Source organism: Hyperolius riggenbachi, chromosome 11 (genome assembly GCF_040937935.1).
Source record: "Hyperolius riggenbachi isolate aHypRig1 chromosome 11, aHypRig1.pri, whole genome shotgun sequence".
Taxonomy (NCBI): Eukaryota; Metazoa; Chordata; class Amphibia; order Anura; family Hyperoliidae; genus Hyperolius; species Hyperolius riggenbachi.
In genome coordinates this window covers 78,728,971-78,748,367 of record NC_090656.1, presented here as the reverse complement: position 1 = coordinate 78,748,367, position 19,397 = coordinate 78,728,971, and the positions used below count along the sequence as shown (strand labels likewise).

The following is a 19,397-nucleotide window of genomic DNA, read 5'->3' as shown; positions in this document are numbered from 1 at the left end:
GCACAGTAGGACTGCAAGGGACGGGAAGAAATCCTAGGTAAGGTAACCTTGTCATGTGACAAAGGGCGATCTCCCCCTAGGGATTGAAAGTCTCAGAGGACCGGAAGAAGACGGGCAGCAAACATCCAGATCCCGGGGGAGGCAAGTTACAAACGCCGCTGTACTGCACTGTCTGCACATTCCTCCCAGCAGCTACCCTGAGTCAGGCTCTGAATTTCCGCTCCTAGCATCTTTTTTTAACCCCGAGCCAGGTTCTGGATTAACGCCGAGCAGGTTTACCTGCCCACTTGTTTTCATCCTCTATTTTTTGTTCTTGATTGTAGAGTTCTTCTCTTTCATTTTCTTTCTCCTCCTCATTGGCAACCTTAGATTTTTTTTTCTTATTTTGATTGTAGTCTTCCTCTTCTCTCTTCAATGTCTTGCCAACAACTTTTAGCTATCATGATATAGCTTCAGCGTTGATCAAACAAAGGATCCGCCACCAACACTCTAATCACATATATGAACCTTCAGATCCTGGGTGAGCGGCGGATGGACATGGTTACGTTGTCTGACTGTTCATACACGCAATTTCATTTTTTGGGGTCCCTGTCTTAAGGACCGTAAGTAAGTGTTAATTTTTTGATTGATTTTAAACTGAATGTGACTATGTTGGAAGAGACAATAAACTCGAGCTTTTACTATTTAAAGCGGTTTCCACTTAAAGGTTCTCTTTTTTACTTTTATACATAGACTGGATTAATAATAATATCCAATCAGTGGTGTCCAGCTTAACATGGTGAGAGAAGCTGAGACAGCTGAGGGATTCCTTTTCCTTACTATCCTGGCAAGAAACAAGCAGACCTTATAATCTGAGTCTTATTGGTAGTCCAGCAAACCTGCAGTTTGTAGGGTGTTGGTGGTGGATCCTCGTTGTTTGATCAGTGCTGAAGCTATATCGTTTGGTTTATGAGAAAGTCTTTTCTAAGAACTTAAATTTGGCATCGTTTTGGATTTTTTTCTCTCTGCCACAGATAGATACCTACTCAACTATTGTTGGCTATCATGGTATTTTTTTTATATAAAAGATAGGTTGGGAAAAAATATTGCACAACTACAATTCTATAAGCATTAATTCATTACCTCATCAGAAACCCTCATTTTGATCTTTATTTGCACACAAAAAGGTATTTCTGGTTGAACTCAATTAATACTTTTTTTTTCAACCCAAATAACTATGTTACATCTTGTTTTAGTTCAGATTTAGGCCTGGAGTTGGCCTTTGAGAAATAATTTTGGGGCGGTTTAATTGTGTCTGTTATTTCAGTACATAAAATAGTTGAAGCAGGAAGCTGACCTAGGTGAACGGCTCCTCTTCATCCTCTAATAGCGTAATTTGATTTTTAAACCCTTCTTTGGGCTGCTCAATACAGTATACATGCTCACCTCCTCCAGGTTCCCCTGCGGTGTTTCCACATTACGATCCATCTGAAATAATGACTCTATCTTTCCTGCCAAGGTTGCTACATCGCCATTAATCCTCTCCTCTGCCACCGGATTAGGGTGGCCTAATTGTGTTGTTTTGAACTTTTGGTGTGAAATTGTATTTGCTGCACCTTTGTGCTTTTCTCTGATTGAGCTGAAGCATTAATCAATTTGTCTATTGCCTCCCACTGCGGAATGGCAACGATCTATTCCAAGCAAAAACACACAAACATATTTTCTCATCTGCTTTCCTTGTTCGGTCCATAAGGAAGCTATTAAAGGGCACATTGGCTAAACGAGAAATTTATCCTCCTTCCTCTAGAGAGCTAACAGAGTTTGAAATGGCTAAGAATATCTTTTGTAGAACCACTGTTGGTAATCCAACATTATTTTCATCATAAATGAACTTGTTTTCTCAAACTGAGAAATTAACTCTATTAGCAGGTGGTTGCTATGAGTTGCTGGTAAAGGAATCTATAAAATCTCTTTTGTACTGGTAGATAATGTATAAGCTTTGTGCCAATGCATACGCTATGTATTTATTTCTTCACAAGTGATAGAAATGTACTACATAACTTTGTGTATATGGTCAAGAATTTAAATGTAACATCTTAGAGCCTGGTTAGAGGACCACAATGCTAAAAGGACATTTGGGCACCCTGGTTCATATGCAAATCCCTTTTTCTCCTGAGTTTTCTCCTAAGTGATATTTTGAAACTTGGTAATAAAATGCCTTTAAAGCATGGGGGTAACAATGGGGGCTGCAGCCCATGCGCCCGCTTCTCTCTCTAGCCCCTGACGTGACTTCCTGTATAAACAAGAAGTCGTGTCAGACACTAGAGAGAGAAGCGTCCGCGCTGGAGCGCACGGAAGGTATGTAGCTGACGCTGCCCGCCGCTGCACACATATGGTTATTTAAGCTGGAGGGGAGCACAGAGGGGACAGCCCGAAGTGAGGGAGGGGGGGGACCGTCCCCCCTCCCCGCCGAGTGTGGCCAATAGCTTTCCCCTCATGCTGCGACCCCTCCAGCCCCCCAAAACGGCCCTGAGCGGGTCCGGAGGGTGGGGGCCCGCTCAAAATTTCTGCAAGGGGGCCCGGTGGGTCTTAGTTATGCCCCTGCTTTAAATACACCAGAAAGCAAGAGAATACTCAAAAAAAATTGATAGTACTTTTTCATTCACTTTTTGGTACTTTTTCAGTTGAATAGTGCAGGAAAATTAATTTAAATAGAAGATGAAAAATTATCTCCTAGGAGAAAACGCAGGTGAAAAAGTGAATTGCATATGGCCCATTGTCATAAAATGCTTTTTAAACTACCAGCAAGGAAGAAAATACTCAAAATCATTTTAATAGTACTTTTTCATCAACTTTATGGTACTTCAATTGTAAAATGATGAAAAGTTAGTTTAAAGCTGGAAAATTATCTCCCAGGAGAAACCTCAGGTGAAAAAGTTAATAGCGTATGGGCCCCTGTCTTTCCTGTTCTATCATGCCTCAAAGGGCCACAAGGCCAAAGGACACTTGGGGCACCCTTCCCTGTTTTGTCATGTCCCAGAAGGCCACAATGCTAAAGGAATATTTGGAGACTCCCTCCTCCCTGTTCCATCATGTCACCAGTCCAGAGCCTTCATCACACTGTGTTACAGCAGTCAGTATACATCATTGTCATCTAATCACTGCCTCATCTTCTGCAAGATTAAGTTTATGAACAAAACCTTTTAGTCTTTTGTAACCCTTATACAATACAAACAATAACTTATCTTGTATGCTGAAATAAGATACCTTTATGTTTTAAGAGTATAAGGCCTCTTTTTCATGAGCAGATAAAGGCAGTGAATTCCCCACCTGTCAGCTGCTCCCGTCCATTGGCTGAGCGCTTGCTAGCGCTTGAAACAGCAGTGGACAGATGCCCTTCACCCCAGTGCAGTTGTATGCCACATGCAATGGTTTTCCAGTTCTACCAAGTGTGACACGGGTGGTGTTACTGAATCGTGCTTGTTAAATGGTTGGAACAGAGGCGCCAAAACTGCTGCATAAGAATGCTGTACATGATTAAGTCACATGGAAGAGGGGTCTGCCCAAGGAATGGGAGGGGCACTGCTGCATAAGAATGCTGTACATGATTGATTCACATGGAAGAGGGGGCTGCACATGGAATGGGAGGGGCGCTGCTGAATAAGAATGCTGTACATGATTGATTCACATGGAAGAGGGGGCTGCACATGGAATGGGAGGGGCGCTGCTGCATAAGAATGCTGTACATGATTGATTCACATGGAAGAGGGGGCTGCACATAGAATGGGAGACGCGCTGCTGCATAAGAATGGTAGAATGGTGAGCCACAATATATAAATTGGACAAGTGGCACAAAAAGTTTGAATCTGGCCTTTCCTGAGCATGTGGTTCACCTTGCTGCTTGGAAGAACTGGCAATGTACATACTGTTAGCGGAGGTGAGGTCAAGTGTAACTTGCAGCTGTTTCTGGGTACTTCCGAAAAAAACAACCAGCCGTAACAGTTGCTAAAAGTTCAGATGTACTTACCTGAAAATTGCCAGCATGATCTTCTTCCTTTTCGCCTTCTTTCCCTTCTTTCAGTGCAATGAGCGTGAATCCTCTGAAGTATGCTGGGCTGGCAGCAGAGAGGGTTACTGCAATAAAAAGAGAATATAAACTCATGCATCTTAAACTCAAGCATATTACTATGTGTACTTGATCAGTGCTACTCTGTGTTCTATGGTCCGTGGACCACTCTAAGCCAAATCATAGTGGAGAAGAGTTCTATCTACTTACTAAACTGTAAAATCATTTCCCATGAATGCACAACTAATAATGAATTACATTTATGGATAGTACTAACATTGTTCCGTGGAAAATTACATATTTTTGTTCTCTGAAGTGGATTTGTAAAAAAAATGAAGGGGTTGATGCTGCCTCCAGTACCATCTGCCTGTTAGACAAAGAAGTCCCCATTCTAGGATTATTAGAGGTGCTTTTGTTAGCTGCTATTAATACCCAATTGCCAAGCAGAATGTGAATAGCTGGTACCAATCTGAACCAGAAAAGAGAAGAATCTAAAAGTGGACCTGAACTCAGAACTTCCTCTCTGCTCTAAGAGATATGCAACAGCATAATAAACCTTTAAAGAAAAACATTTTGTTGTTAGGGCTGATACAAATCCTGCAATACATCTGCAGTTTGTCTACTTTCTGCTTTCATGGAAGCAGACATATTGTTAACATCCCGAGTTTACAAAATAGCTGCTCTGCCATGAAAAGTCTGCTGACACAGCTGAGTGAACAAATTACAACTTGTGAATAGTCACAGATGAGGGGGAATTCAACAGGCTAAACTCTCTAAATATATACAGGGGGCATTTCTCTATGTGTTTCATAGGCCTTACCTCTTGCACTTATGTACTTTATGAAACAAAAGATCACATTTCTTTCATATGCAATTATGGTTTTCCTTTAATGCATAACATAACTTTAAAGAGGAGCTGTCAGCCATACTATCTCAGAAAAAACACATATATAAGTAGATAAATACTTGCTCTACTTACATAACATATGTATTGCACTGTCCACGTTTAGATTTTAGTGATTTTTCTAAAGGAAAAAAAAAAGAGAAAATCCTTCTTAGGATTCTCCATTTTAACTGTGTCTACGTTGAAGCCAATCCTGATTCCATTTCCTCTCTTACTCTCCTCTACCTCCTCTGTCTGTGTATGCATTGCCTGCCCTCCTCCCAGTTTCCAGGCACTCCCACTCAGCTCTGCAATAGAAAGTGCATTGTCTCAGCATGATAAATATTGGCCAATCAGAGACTAACAAAGGTGTGGGAGGGGAAAACAGGAGGGAAAGAGGCTTCAGCCAATCGGACTGCATTAGTTAAGTCTGAGGGGAAAGTAAAGAAGCAAAAAAAGACAACCCAGCATGCCCTGCGACTTTTTTTGTGCGGCAATGTACCAAGACCCAGGAAAACTGGGCAATGTTATTTTATGGATAAGAAAAGTAAGAGTGATTTTTAACTTTTGGATTGCCTAGTTAGCATCCTTATTACTTGTTTACCAGATAAAAATAAAGAATTGATTTTTGATTTTATGCCTGACAGTTACACTTTAAAGCACTAGTGTACTCCCGATGAGCATGCACTCTAAAGGCTCGTATACACATGTCGAACAAAAGCACACAGCCACCCAGACAACATGACCAACTGCACGACCAAGCCACTGTATGACTTGTATTTTCCATGCATCAACAAACTGAACTACCACCTCATTTGCATACTACGCACGCAAGCGGAACGACGGACTGCGCGATACTGTCGCATTTAAAACAAGTATAAGTCGTTCAAACAACTTGTGCACACGTGGCCAACTGCACAATATCAGCCAACAGTCATGTGAGCTGATGGGCCGGTTGTATCGGGTAAACCGCATGTTATCAGTCACTCGTCTAGTCATTTTTCACGCATACACATGCCCAACTATCATCCGACGGACCAAGTCCCCCCCCCCCCTCAATTCCTTTAGATTGTAAGCGCGCAAGGGCAGGGCTCTCTCACCCTTTTGTATCTTGGAATTTGTTATTCATTTTGTGCCTTGCAATTTGATTTTTGTGTACACCAATGTCTGCATTATAATGTCCCCATATTTCTTTCTTACTTTCTACAGCGTCACACAATATGTTGGCACTTTATAAATCAATATCAATAATAATGTGCATACGTTTCCCTTCAAAGTGTATGGAAAAGCTAAACTGGATCTTCTGTCTAGGATGTCCAGAGACAGTGACCACTGCAGCTTAGTGAACTCCAACACTACACTGGTAATTATAAATAAAAAAAGTCACATTGTTGCCTGTTAAAAAGAAACTCCAACCAAGAATTGAACTTTATCCCAATCAGTAGCTGATACCCCCTTTTACATGAGAAATCTATTCCTTTTCACAAACAGACCATTAGGGGGCGCTGTATGACTGATATTGTGGTGAAACCCCTTCCACAAGAAACAAGAAGTACGTACTCTTGGCAGTTTCCTGTCTGTGAACCTTGCTGCATTGTGGGAAATAGCTGTTTACAGCTGTTTCCAACTACCAAAAAAACATGCAGCAGCTACATCACCTGCCAACAGTAAAAATGTCACCATGTAATAAATGTCAAAATGTAAATCAGGGATTTAAAATATTTTACAATGGGCAAACACTGACTAAATCATTTATACATAATTATTGTAAAATTGAAGCACTTTTTTTATAAAATTATTTTCACTGGAGTTCCTCTTTAACACCCAAAAAGTTAGAAAAGTAGAGCAAGGGAGTTTCTGCTGGTGGGCGATGGAGACATGACAAACTTAGGTTCAATGTAAAAGATGTATTGTGACTGGCAGAAAAGTGACTGGCAGAAACTCGGCATTGCATTCAGTTTTTTGAATAGTATGTTTAGAGGAGACAGATAAGGTACTATTGTTGAGGACTGCATAGACAGAGTGGGAGATATAATAGTATACAGAGTCAAGGACAGATTTTAGATTTATACTTTAGACTAGGGATGCTCATTCGGATTCCGCGGAAATGCAATTTCCGAAATTCCGATCGGAAATTGCAATTCCGCATCGAAATCCGGAAATCGGATTTCCGCCGGATTTCCGCCGGAAATCGCGGAAATCTCCGCCGGAAATCGCGGAAATTCCACCCGACTTTAACATCGATTTTCTCAAAAACTATAAGGTCTTTTTGAAAACTTTTTTTTTGAATCGTGTTCACAAGATTCGGTATAATAAACGCTGAGAATTTGGTGTTTCTAGGACTTAAGGGGGATTTTCTATTAACCGCTAAAGTAGGCAGATTTTTACTGTAATGTAAAATGCAGAAAATCTGCATCTGCCTATTTTCTGCATTTTACATTACAGTAAAAATCTGCCGACTTTAGCAGTTAATAGCAAAGCCCCCGTAAGTCCTAGAAACACCAAATTTTCAGGGTTTATTAAACAGAACGTTCTGAGCAAGATGCAAAAAAAAGTTTTCAAAAAGACCTTATAGTTTTTGAGAAAATCGATGTTAAAGTTGGGCGGAATTTCCGCGATTTCCAGCGGAAATTCCGCCTTGGAATGCGGAAATTGGTAGCGGAAAGCGGAATCGGTAATCGGTACATGACGGAATGCGGAATTACCGCGGAATCGGAATTTGGCATTCCGACCATCCCTACTTTAGACCAACTTTCCTGTAGCTCTCCTTCCATGTATACCAGCCCCACTCCCATTCCACATACAAGTACATTCTTCCATGTGTAGCATCCATATACAGCAGCCCCACTCTCTTGTAAAGCTTCCCTTGCAGTTCTCCTCCCCCGTCCATTTTAAGCCTCCCTACTCTATTTTTGGCCTCCTTCTCGTTAGTCAGCAATCCCTATGTAGAGCCACCAAGCCTTTGTGGCTTTTCCAGAAACCGGTGGTGGCCAGATCTCCTGGATAGGAAGTCCTGTTTAAAGCAAACAGATCATTTTGCTTATGCTATGCACATAGATAAAGTTTTATATTTAGAGGTGGAGATTCTGATTGAACAACATAGATAGAGTTGTTTTCACACTCATTGCTTGCAGTTGTAAACAATAGTGCAAAGGGTAGTGTCATATCTCCTGTCTACCTAAAGAAAGAAGAAAACAGACCTGATGGAAGTGGGGCTCACAGAGGGTTTCTGTCATTGAACACAAACAGCCATAATACTTTAACATTTGTTTGTAATTTCATGGTGGCAGCCATCTTTTTGGTTGAAAGGAGGTGACAGGGAGCATGAGACACAGTTCCAACTGTCCTGTATCCTGATCACCCCTCCCAGATGCGTGCGCTAGGCTTCAAATCTCAAATAAAAAAAAAAAAAAAAAAAGCCAAAACAGCAGAACAACAGCATAAGAAATCCCATCCTGCTTTGCACAGCATCAGGGTAAAAATGCCCGGGCAGATTTTTTGATGGGGCGGAGCATAGCTTCTGTGCAGCTAAAAATGAGGCTTAGGTATGAAAAAAAAATTGTAATGCTGTGAAACTGTTAAAGAAACACCAAGCCTTTTCAGTGCTGCTGAGTAGATCTTTAGTCTGGAGGTTCACTTTAAATATTTAGACCTGATGTGGTTGAAGGACTGTTTGTCTATAAAACTGAAACAACCTTTCCCAGACAAAATGAATGTTGAACTTTAAATGACAGACTTCACATATGGGCAGCCTAGGTCCATTTCCTCTGCAACCAGACATTTAGCAACATCATCATCTCCGGTTCACGGTATAATATCCTACAGTGCCATTTCTCACCACTTAAATAAGTATCAATTCCCATTACTTAGTAACGGGTGATATGGCATCTTGGCTCACAACGTGCATTATTTAATGTTATGTGTACACAAAGTATTATTATAAGCATTGGGTTATTGAGCTTCCAGATGGCACAGAAGAGATATTTATGATGAAACTTTGCTTGCCCAAAAAACATGGGATGCAGCCTGTGAAAGGACGGGCATACGCCTGCCAACATTATGATGTACAGCATTCTGTAAGTTGTTTGTCCACTGTCAGAAATTACTTTCACTTTCTTAAAGCAGCAGGGACAGCCATACTATCCCAGGAAAAAAACACATATATAAGTAGATAAATACTTGTTCTACTTACATAACATCTGTATTGTACTGTCCCTGATTTGACTTCAGTTAATATTATACAGTAAATAAAGAGGAAAACGATTCAGGCGTTTTCTATCTCTACTGCCTCTGACTGAAGCAAATGCTGATGTAATTTGCTTCGTTTCTCTATTTTTCTCCTGCCTGAAATCGTGTATGCATTGCCAGACCTCCTCCCCACTGAGCTCTGTACGAAAAGCTGCACTGTCATGTCTAGCTTGCTTTGTAAACACATGTGAGCACTGCATAGATGGTATTTTAGCAGCTTCTGCAGGGGGGAAGTGTATTTACTTTCTCAGCCTCCTGTCACACAGAGTCACCCAGTGAGGAGCAGAAATGTGGGAGGGGACATAACAAGCTTCCTTCTCTCTGGCAATGTACCAAATAGTGCCAGGCTGACTGAAATATATTCCTTACAGCAGACACATTTTTTACTATAAATACGGGTAGAAGGCTGCGCATCCCTGACCTAATACTACAGTTGAATGGTTAATTGCTGTGGCGTACACCGCCCCTCCTGGACTAAAATTGCACGCCCCGGATCCAAACAATGCAATACTGGTTTATGGAGAAAGTTTAGCTTTCATTATAGTTTGCATGCAAAATACAATCTACTGGACATCTGCACCAACGTTGAGGTAATTCTCCGGAGCAGATGTCCTACACTATCTGACCTAAGTTAAAAGCATATGTCCTTACCCTGGCAGCAGCTAAGGAGAAATGTGTAGCTTACATTCAATATGGACAGTAGAGAATAAAGCCAGCGCTCACCACATGGGCTGCATTTGAATGACTTATCACCTCATGTGCACCACTTATACAGCTCAAATACACACTCAGCAATCAAACAGATGCAAAACATATGCATAATTAAATACTTACCATGCAAACAGAAAAGCACAATGGGAGCTGTAGCCTGGTAGTTACAAAACTATGGAAATATATACCCATATTTGTTTCCATAATTTTGTAACTACCGGGCTAGCAGCTCCCATTGTGCTTTCCTGTTTGCATGGTAAGTATTTAATTATGCATATGTTTTGCATCTGTTTGATTGCTAAGTGTGTATTTGAGCTGTATAAGTGGTGCACATGAGGTGATAAGTCATTCAAATGCAGCCCATGTGGTGAGCGCTGGCTTTATTTTCTGCTGTCCATTTTGTATTATATTGGAATGCTTGCAATGCAGACTGCATGTGGACTACTTAATAAACACAGAGCAGTAGGTAAATGGAACCTGTATCAAAAAGGTGCTTAGTAAGTTGAATATGTGTACAGCTATCAAGGGTAAACTTAGGAGTTGATGTGCACAATCTAAAACAGAAAAAGTGCTCCATGGTTTATTACCAAACGATGTTTTATTGACACATAGAAAGATCCTACTTACAAGATTAAAAGGGAAGCTTGCATTTCACAAAGCCAGGGATCGTCTCCCATCTATCTCGCAAGCAAAAACCGCCAGGCTGTGGCATGCAGCATGGCGTCCGCTTGTCGGGAAGGTCCGCTCACAAGGGTGGACGTGTCCCAGTCAATGACGTGCCTCTAGCATGATGACGCCTTTCGGCACTCACTGCCTTCATCAGATCACACTAGGTCACAGACAGTCATTATTTAAAACAGCTCACAGCGGTTGTGGGCGGGACTTGGGGTTGCGCAGCCCCACCCACAACAGCTGGCATTCTAGCGCTATTTAATCTTGTAAGTAGGACCTTTCTATGTGTCAATAAATCATCGTTTGGTAATACACCATGGAGCCCTCTTTTCTGTTTTAGATTGTGCACATTTACCTTATTGAAGAGCTGCTCAGGGAGCCAGACGGTGCATTGTGGTGGATTGGCATTGTTTTGTTGGAGCGCTTGACATTAGTGCATTTTATGTTAAACTTAGGAGTTGCCTGCTCCCTTTCTTTTCACTTGTGGTCTGTAGGGTTTTCTATTCATGCTTTAAATCTCAAATTTGAAAACACCGGTAATAACCCTGAAATTGATTTCCTCTGTATTTGTAAGGATGAACTGTTAGTTCCCCTGAAATGTTTGTTCTGGTTCCAAGCTTCATTGAGGAAGTTAGGCACAAAGATGAGGGGGTTTGTGATGTACAGCAGCAGGTTAGCCAATAGCCACATACTGTAAAGTGCAAGTTTATATTCTCATTTATGGGTTATGAGACCAGAAATGTCTTCATTGTTGCGTACAGTGTTTGCAAAGTGTTCCATGCACAGCAAAGAACAGAAGAGAAGACAGGGAATACCCCTGACTTCATTCTTTATGCAAGAATTGTGGGTTACATTTTTATGTTTTCACCAACTTTTTGTCTCTTTTTCAGTTGCAGAGTGCTAGAAAGTATTTTTAAACTGAAGATAACAAATTGTCTCCAAAGAGAAAATGTAAGGAAAGAAGAAAAATAAATAAGGGCCAGGATCTCTTTAAAGACCAATTCCAGGAAGACCTAATAACTCCCACCCACTAACCAAGCTTTTCAATGTACTCCACCTTACCTGCCATCTCTCCCCTAAATGCCAGCCTAAACTCACCTATGGGGGCCTGCAACCTTACCATCTGGATGGACAACCACATGTTTAGGAGTTACTTTGCACGATTCCTGCCTAAATGTTAGAAAAGGGGGTTAGACTGTAAAAAAAGGTTTTGAGCTTATCATTGATGTTAATATACCACAATGTTAATGCTCATACTCTTTTGCGTGTGTTATTTATGTTGTGCTGGCTTCATAATACATTCTATATTGTGTTAAGTAGGAACTTCAGCCTAAACAAACATACTGTCATTAAGTTACATTAGTTTTATTAATTAAAATACAGAGGTAATATAATCTCTTACCCACCCTGTTTTAAAAGAACAGGCAAAGGTTTGTGATTTCATAAGGGCAGCCATCTTTTTGGTTGAAAGGAGGTGACAGGGAGCATGAAACAGTTCCAACTGTCCTGTGTGCCGAGCACTTCTCCCAGTTGCTAGGCAACGTGAATAACAACATAGGAAATCCCATCATTCTTTGCACTGCATCAGGGGAAAAAAGCCTGGGCAGTTTTCTTTGATTGGGCAGAGCTTAGCTAAAAATGCAGCTAAAGATGAGACTTCTATAAGAAAAACAAAGTTCTGATGCCGTGAAACTGTTACAAAAACACCAAGCCTTTTCAGTTCTGCTGAGTAGATTTTTAGTCTGGAGGTTCACTTTAACTACTTAGGGAGAGAGAGAGAGACAGAGAGAGAGAAAGAGAGAGAGAGGCTTTGCCATCCCTCTATTCAAGAGCCCCAACTCCCACACATTTATGGACTGACTGGTATAGCTCAGAAGTCCCACGCATTCGGGCTCTGAGTTGTGGCTATACTAGCCTGCATGGGTAGCAAGTTTTTTTTTGTTGTTGTTTTTTTTTCATCTTTATTTCATTTTTATTTTTTTTTCACTTTTTATGCAGAAACTACTGTACATATATTTGCCAGTGATTTTTATACAGCAGTATTGCAGCTGTACAGCGATCCCCAACAAAAGCATTGCATCTTGCGGTTGGTCAATACACGGACCCTCACATGAAATCCCCTGCTGTTTTTGGGAATGTCAATTTTCAATACTGATAGGTAGATACATTATCTGTCATTTTACTGCATTAAAAAAACTATTGGAAGTTCATTCATTTCCTGCAAAATGAACGTTTATAGACATGCTACACTCCAACTATTCCGCTAAAGCACTCGTGCACACGCATGTAAACCCTTAAGCCTATGGCATGGAGTGGTTGAAATGTATTTTCTCAAAAACTTCAAGGTCTTTTTGAATAACCCCCCCAAAGCCCCCCCCCCCCCCCCTCCATTTCCACTATTATTTTTAACATACCTAGCACATCGGGTCATTATGGAACGGATTGGGGCCTTGTTATTAACCGCTAAGGTTGGCGCCATTGTCTTTAATGTCATTAACAAAACTGTTTCAGTGAAATTTCACGGAACCACCTGAAGTTCTCATGGAACATTCTCGATCATCCCAGATCACAACCAATCAAGGCAGTTAAACACAGCTTATAAACAATCTTGACCATGGAGTACCTGCATAGGATTTGGAAGACATTTGTATCTGATGTCATATTATGTGCCTTGTTCCAAGAGCGTTAACTTGAAATCACTGGGGCCCCCCTGCAAAACGTTGGATGGGGCCCCCTCCCAAAAATAAAAAAAAAATTGGAAAAGCAGGCCAGGCAGGATATTTTTTTAAAAAAAATGTTATTCTCAGTTGGCTAGAGCACACTTGAATGTGTTTTCTTCTTGCAGATAAAAACAGCACTGCACTGCACACATTTTCTCTATCATTTACATTAGCTTTTGTGATAAAACATGCATGTTTTCACACATACAGACACACATGGTGTGCAGAAAACGCATACAGAAAACTGATGGTCCTAGCAGCTTCTGATTACACTCTGTCCTCCTCTGATGGAGCAGAACAGGCTCTGCAGTCTCCAGCATCACTATAGTACTACACTGCACTTAGGGAGGGAGTGGAGAGGCTGCGGCAGGGCACTGTACACAAGACCCTGCCGCACACTGAATGGGTACTGTCTACAAATCTTTGTCTACAAAACTTTGTGAAATTCCTTATCAGTGGCTGAGCAGACACAGTCATTAGAGCAGAGAGCTTTTTCAATTCCTGCCCTTAGTTGTCAGTCACTCAGGACAGGGAAAAGAAACTTCTCTCCCCACGGGCCACCTTGCCTCTGCATCCCTTGCAGTGGCGATTGTTGCGCCCCTGCCTTGATCATCAACAATAGATGATATTCCTTGCTGGCTTTTCATGTCTGCATAGAATGTCCTTCTACACATCTATTTAACAGCAAATGACTTATCCCGTGATAAATATGACTTGTACCTGTATCATGTAGTGCATTGCTCTATGTTGATAGGCATAGAGGTTTTACCAGAATAAATCACTGGCAGTGAGTGGCCTGCTCTGCACTGCCTGTAACACATCTAGAGGGGATAATGATTTGACTCACATATAATAGGACGATTTTCATAAATAAAACATGCATAAAAACATTACAAAACACGAGGGTTGTCAGCAGCTGAGGGCTTTTCTCATTTATTCATTCAACTTTTGAACCTCTTGTTAATAATTAAAAGATAAAAGAATGTGTATGATGCAGAATGCAACTTTGTATGCATTCCACTCACGTACAAGGAGACCCGTGCAGCCCTGACTTTTTGTCTATTTTCCCGGATAGGAAGGTTGTTTAGTAAAAACAAATAAAAGTTGCCCAGAAAAACAGCTTGGTATGAGATGGTGAAATCTGCAAAATAATTTTCGCAGAAAAAACAGCATTTTTACTAGATTAGCAATGTTTGCTACGTGTCAGTTTTGCTATGTGTTGTCAGGCTGGATTTACCATAAGGCACTGTAGGCACCTGCCTACAGGCGCCTAATGATGGAAAGGCGGCTCAATCTCCTTCCATAGTGCCTTCCTCCTTCCCTATGCAGAGTCCTAAGCAGAGTGTAAATTAGAGGTTACTCACCCAACTGTCAGCATTCCATTGACAAGACCACCCTTTAGTCGGTGCCCAGGGGCACCACTGGCTACTTAATACTGAGGGTACCTCTGGCTACCTAATACTAAACAATTGTTCAATACGTAGGCACCAGATAAGGATAAAATAGTTAAAACATGTTTAAAAAGGGGGAGGAAGTGGTGGACTTACCTCCCACAAGTAGACACACGATCAGTTATTCACTGAAAAATATCTTTATTCAAATATACTCCGGAGTGATAGCACCTCGTTTCACGGGTTACATCCCGCTTCATCAGGCAATAAGTGGAGCTTGTAAAGATCCAGACCAGGTATTGGGGCTCCCAATCTGCTTTGTTTTTTCAAGTACCTAATACTAAGGGCCTGAGCCCACTAATGCAGTTGAGCACAGTTGTACGCAGTTGTGTCCGCTTTTCAGCATCTGTAACATTGATGTGTTTATGAAAAACTGCATTTTTTATGTAGGAACAGCTCACTTCTTGTTAGTATGAGCTAAGGCACTCCAGGAGACTGCAGACAACATGACCTCTGGGTGAAAATTCCATCAATCAAGCAATAATCATCCAGCTATGAAAAGATGCAGAAGTGTATTTTTTTTTCTCTTTATATCTTTGTTAGGGCAAGATAATATTTTAAAAACATGAGGACCATCACCAAAACTTTGATGTGCCCCCTGCCCTTGCATTCTCACCCACTTTCTCCTCACTCTGTGGCGACCCCCATGGCCAGGGGACCCAACTGCCAGGAATCATATGGTTAGAATATGCATGCAACAGCTTTCATGCTTAGACTGTGTGCTTGAAAAATGGCCACAGTATGGCACTGTGCATGTTCACTGCTATGTGCTGCTGGGCTTTTCTAATCTATAGTAGGAACTTTCTGCTATGTCAGATTGCAGAGTTGCTTTCATCCCTCTGTGATACGCAAATATAACCTAATTGATGAATCACAAACATCCTTAATGACACTGGTGAACACATACACACACTAAGTTTTTATGAAACCTTTCCACAAGATCATTCTGGCCTACAGCTGGGCAGGGAAAATCTAGTGTGTGTGTCGTTTTAGAAGGATGGAGTTGAGTTTTTGTTGTGCTTTTGTATCTAACCTTTATGTAGTGAGTTTCTACTTTATTTCTTGTTGAATACTTTTAATTTTTTAAATGTGCAGATAATCTTGTTTTGGCTGAGTTTGTGTGAAGCTGTCAAAATATAACTACTATGAATACTGCTTTTTCTTATTATTTCATTGTATAATTTTATATATTTCACTGTATAATTTTTGATTATACAGTATAAGAAAAGAAGACTAAGCCACATAACGACCGCCTAACGCCGATAGGCGGCGGCTGGTCGTTTGTGGTTTTACAAGCTAAAGCCTATTGGAGGCGGTACAGGACAGATCGCCATCCTGTGCCGCCCATGGAGCGAAGGGGAGGGAGGGAAGGAGAGGGAGGGAGGAATCGTGCTGCGGAGGGGGGCTTTGAGGAGCCCCCCCGCTCGGCCACATGGAGCGGCGGCGATCAGACCCCCCCAGCAGGTCATCCCCTAGTGGGAAAAAAGGGGGGGGGGAATCTGATCGCCCTGCCACACTGCTGATCTGTGCTGTGGGCTGGAGAGCCCACGTCAGGGCTGTTTCTTGGGCAGTGCGGGCAGGGCAGGGCGACCGCCCTGGGCGCAGACCAGTAAGTAATAGAAGGGGGGTGCAGACAGAAGGACATAACCACTAGGGAGCTGCTGGTGAGTCCCGGTACAGCCAAATAGAGGGAGAAAGAAGATTACCAGTATGATCACCTTCCTTGACTCCTCCTGGGCTGCGTCCGATGCCACCAAGGCGTGATGGCCCCTGATGTCCTCTAGCGGTACTGGAGGCTGTCACCACCGCGTGATGACACCTGATGTCCTGTAGCAGTACTGCAGGCTGTCAGTGCGCGGCGCCCATGGAGGAGTCGGCTTTCTGGGCTCTCTTCGCCTGTGTGTTTTCCTGGTCCTTGCCTACTCCTGGATGAGAGGCAGGTCACTAGTAAGTAGGCAGCTCTACTTGTGACCTGTGACTGTGTGACTGTCCCTAAAGAGTACGGGTTTGCGAGTCCACTTGGGGGGGGGGGGAGGGGGAGAAGGGGGTACAATATTTACACCCTCGCCCTGGGTGCAATTTAGCCTAGAAACTGCCCTGGCCCATGCAGCACAGATCAGCTAACAACAGCCCGGTCCTTAAATGGTTACGATCCACTTACAACGACAGATTACTCCAATATTTTCCCAAGAAAACCTTGGACAAAGTGAGCCCATCAGATGTGAAGGTGCCCAACAAAATTCTAGGAATGGAAGGAGGACGAGCAAGGTAAGAAATAATGATCCTAATGGATCAAAGCCAAGAGGATGTTCAGCTTTTGAGATGTTCAGAGTTGATAAAAGGAGAGATAAACACAATCCTATTAGAAATTGGAATGTGATTTCTTAGGATCAAGGCAAAATGGATGTGATCAAAGACGAGATAACAAGAATAAAAATGACATCTTGAAAATTAGTGAATGGGGCTGGAATGGAATAAGCCAAGTTTATATCATGTGTCTAATAGACCTTCTAAAGGTGGACAAGAAGAATATAGAAGAAGTGCAGTTGCAATTATCCTCAAAGTAAACCTGAAGTGAGAGACATATAGAGGCTGCCATATTTATGGCTGTCCTGTTAATTAGCGTTGAATGTTCCTGCGCAGGAAGCTCCTGGTGATGTAAGTCGGATCGAGGATGCGTGTGGCTTGCGACATTAAAGTCGCTAATACCGGAAGTGAGCCGCGGCGGGGGACCAGAGCATTGTTTTGTACCAGCGCAGGCACAGGATGTCTGCGGAGGGCCGGTAGAAGCTCCAGCAGGTAAGTTAAACCTTTTTATTTTGGGGGTTACAGTACTCCTTTAACCTATTGAGTACCATAGGCTTACACCCACCTAGTGACCAGGCTATTTTTCACAATTTAGGCCACTGTAGCTTTAAGGGCTCGCTGCAGGGCCGAACAACTCAGCACATGACACAAGTGATCTCTCTCTCCTTTTATGCCCACTAACAGAGATTTCTGTTGGTGGGCTGTGATCGCTCCTGGGATTTTTTTTAAATAAATATTTGGTGGTTTTTTTTTTCAAATAAATAATACTATTTTTTTTTTATTTTCCCTACCCTCTCTCCCCCCGCCAGCCAATCACAGTGATCGGCTCTCATAGACATCAGCCTATGAGGGCTGATCATTCTCTGTGTCTCCAGAGGGGACAGCCGTGTCACACGGCTGTCTCCAGTGCAGTGATGCCTTAGATCACAGCGCTGTACGGTGTAAATAGACATCGGTTTTGACGTCTAACAGTCCTCTAGCTGCGTTCGTCGCTGGGAGACTGATGACGGAGATGCGCAACCTCATGCAAAACCCCGCCCCAGGACTTGATGCCAATAGGTGGTCCTGGGGCTGCCTCCACGTTCATGCCTATTGCTGTTACATGGTCGGAAAGCAGTTCAATAAGGCATGACTCAATGATCAAATATCATTAATCTTTATTACATATCAAAAAAACCCACATATGCACCCACATTTTCCCATCTATTAAAACAGTTAACAAAAAACATCACTTCCTGTGTGCGTGCATCACCTCGCCACGTTTCACGCACAGCGTGTGCGGTCACTCCTGTCTGCATGCAAAATGTATACATGTATACCAGTTATTCCAGAACACAACAGCTATACATGAAATCAGTCATAACCAAGATTCAATCCCTATAACATGTTGCTTCGGCTGTATACATATAAGCATGGTAGAGCTCTCTACAAATTGCAAAAACAAAGCCTATATTAGACTTTGGCTCACATCATTACTTCTCTTTGCAAAATCTAGAATTAAATTATGGAAATGGGATATCAGACAAATTAGATATGGGATTAGTGGTAACTATTTGCTTTACTCTATGTGCACATCTCTCTCTTACACAGTGTCTGTCCTTGGAAAGTTGTCTTTAGTGGTCTGTATAATGATATTATTATAAACTAAGTAAAAGGCTTGGCCTTGGCTCCCGACGCAAAACACGCACATGTTCCTGACCTGCACCCCCCATGCGCCCACACAGCTGTGCCGTGCATGCATGACTGCGCTCCCACTGGCAGGAATGATAAACATGCGCACGCGCCTGCCCAACCTCCTGCACCTTTCCTCCTCCCTGTCTGAAGTCTGTCCGTGTGCCACGCATGCGCGCCAGGCACAGCGCACTGTCACACAGGAGGATGCAGCGACAGGGATGTTATTATAAAGGGTAGAGTGTGGTAATAGGGAATAATGGTTCTGTAGCGGTGATGTAACAATACCGCCTGCAGTGACCAGGGGGCAAGGAGCTATGGGGGCTCAGTCCGCAAAGAAGCGCAGAGAGCGGTAAGATATTTACCTGCTTCCAGCCCTGCGGGTGTCTGCTGTGCTTCCTGGCAGACAGTTGCTCTATGCTGCCATCCTACCGCTCCCAATCATGTGTCTTCTGCAATGTTTCAAATGCCATGCTGGGGCAAGGTGTCCTGATGGAGGGGGGAGGGGGGGATTATTGGTAATGGTGGCGGGATTATGGATTCTGGGGGCCCCATGTCAATTTTGCACTAGCTACACTACTGATCATAGTAGCTACACTACTGAATCAAAGGATTAGCTATGTTAGGCAGAATGCCTGAAGAACTACAGGCAATAACTTCAAGACTTTGTCCAGGAATCAGCCACAAAC

At 42.4% G+C, this 19,397-nt stretch overlaps 1 protein-coding gene across 1 annotated transcript in view; it reads right to left on the bottom strand.

The window, feature by feature from the left end:
* Positions 1-19,397, bottom strand: part of SPON1 (spondin 1) — a 599,663-nt gene that overhangs the window by 510,125 nt on the left and 70,141 nt on the right. The window contains exon 2 of the mRNA XM_068259659.1: positions 4,007-4,113. Coding sequence (XP_068115760.1) covers positions 4,007-4,113 — 107 coding nt within the window. The remainder of the gene's footprint in view (positions 1-4,006; positions 4,114-19,397) is intronic.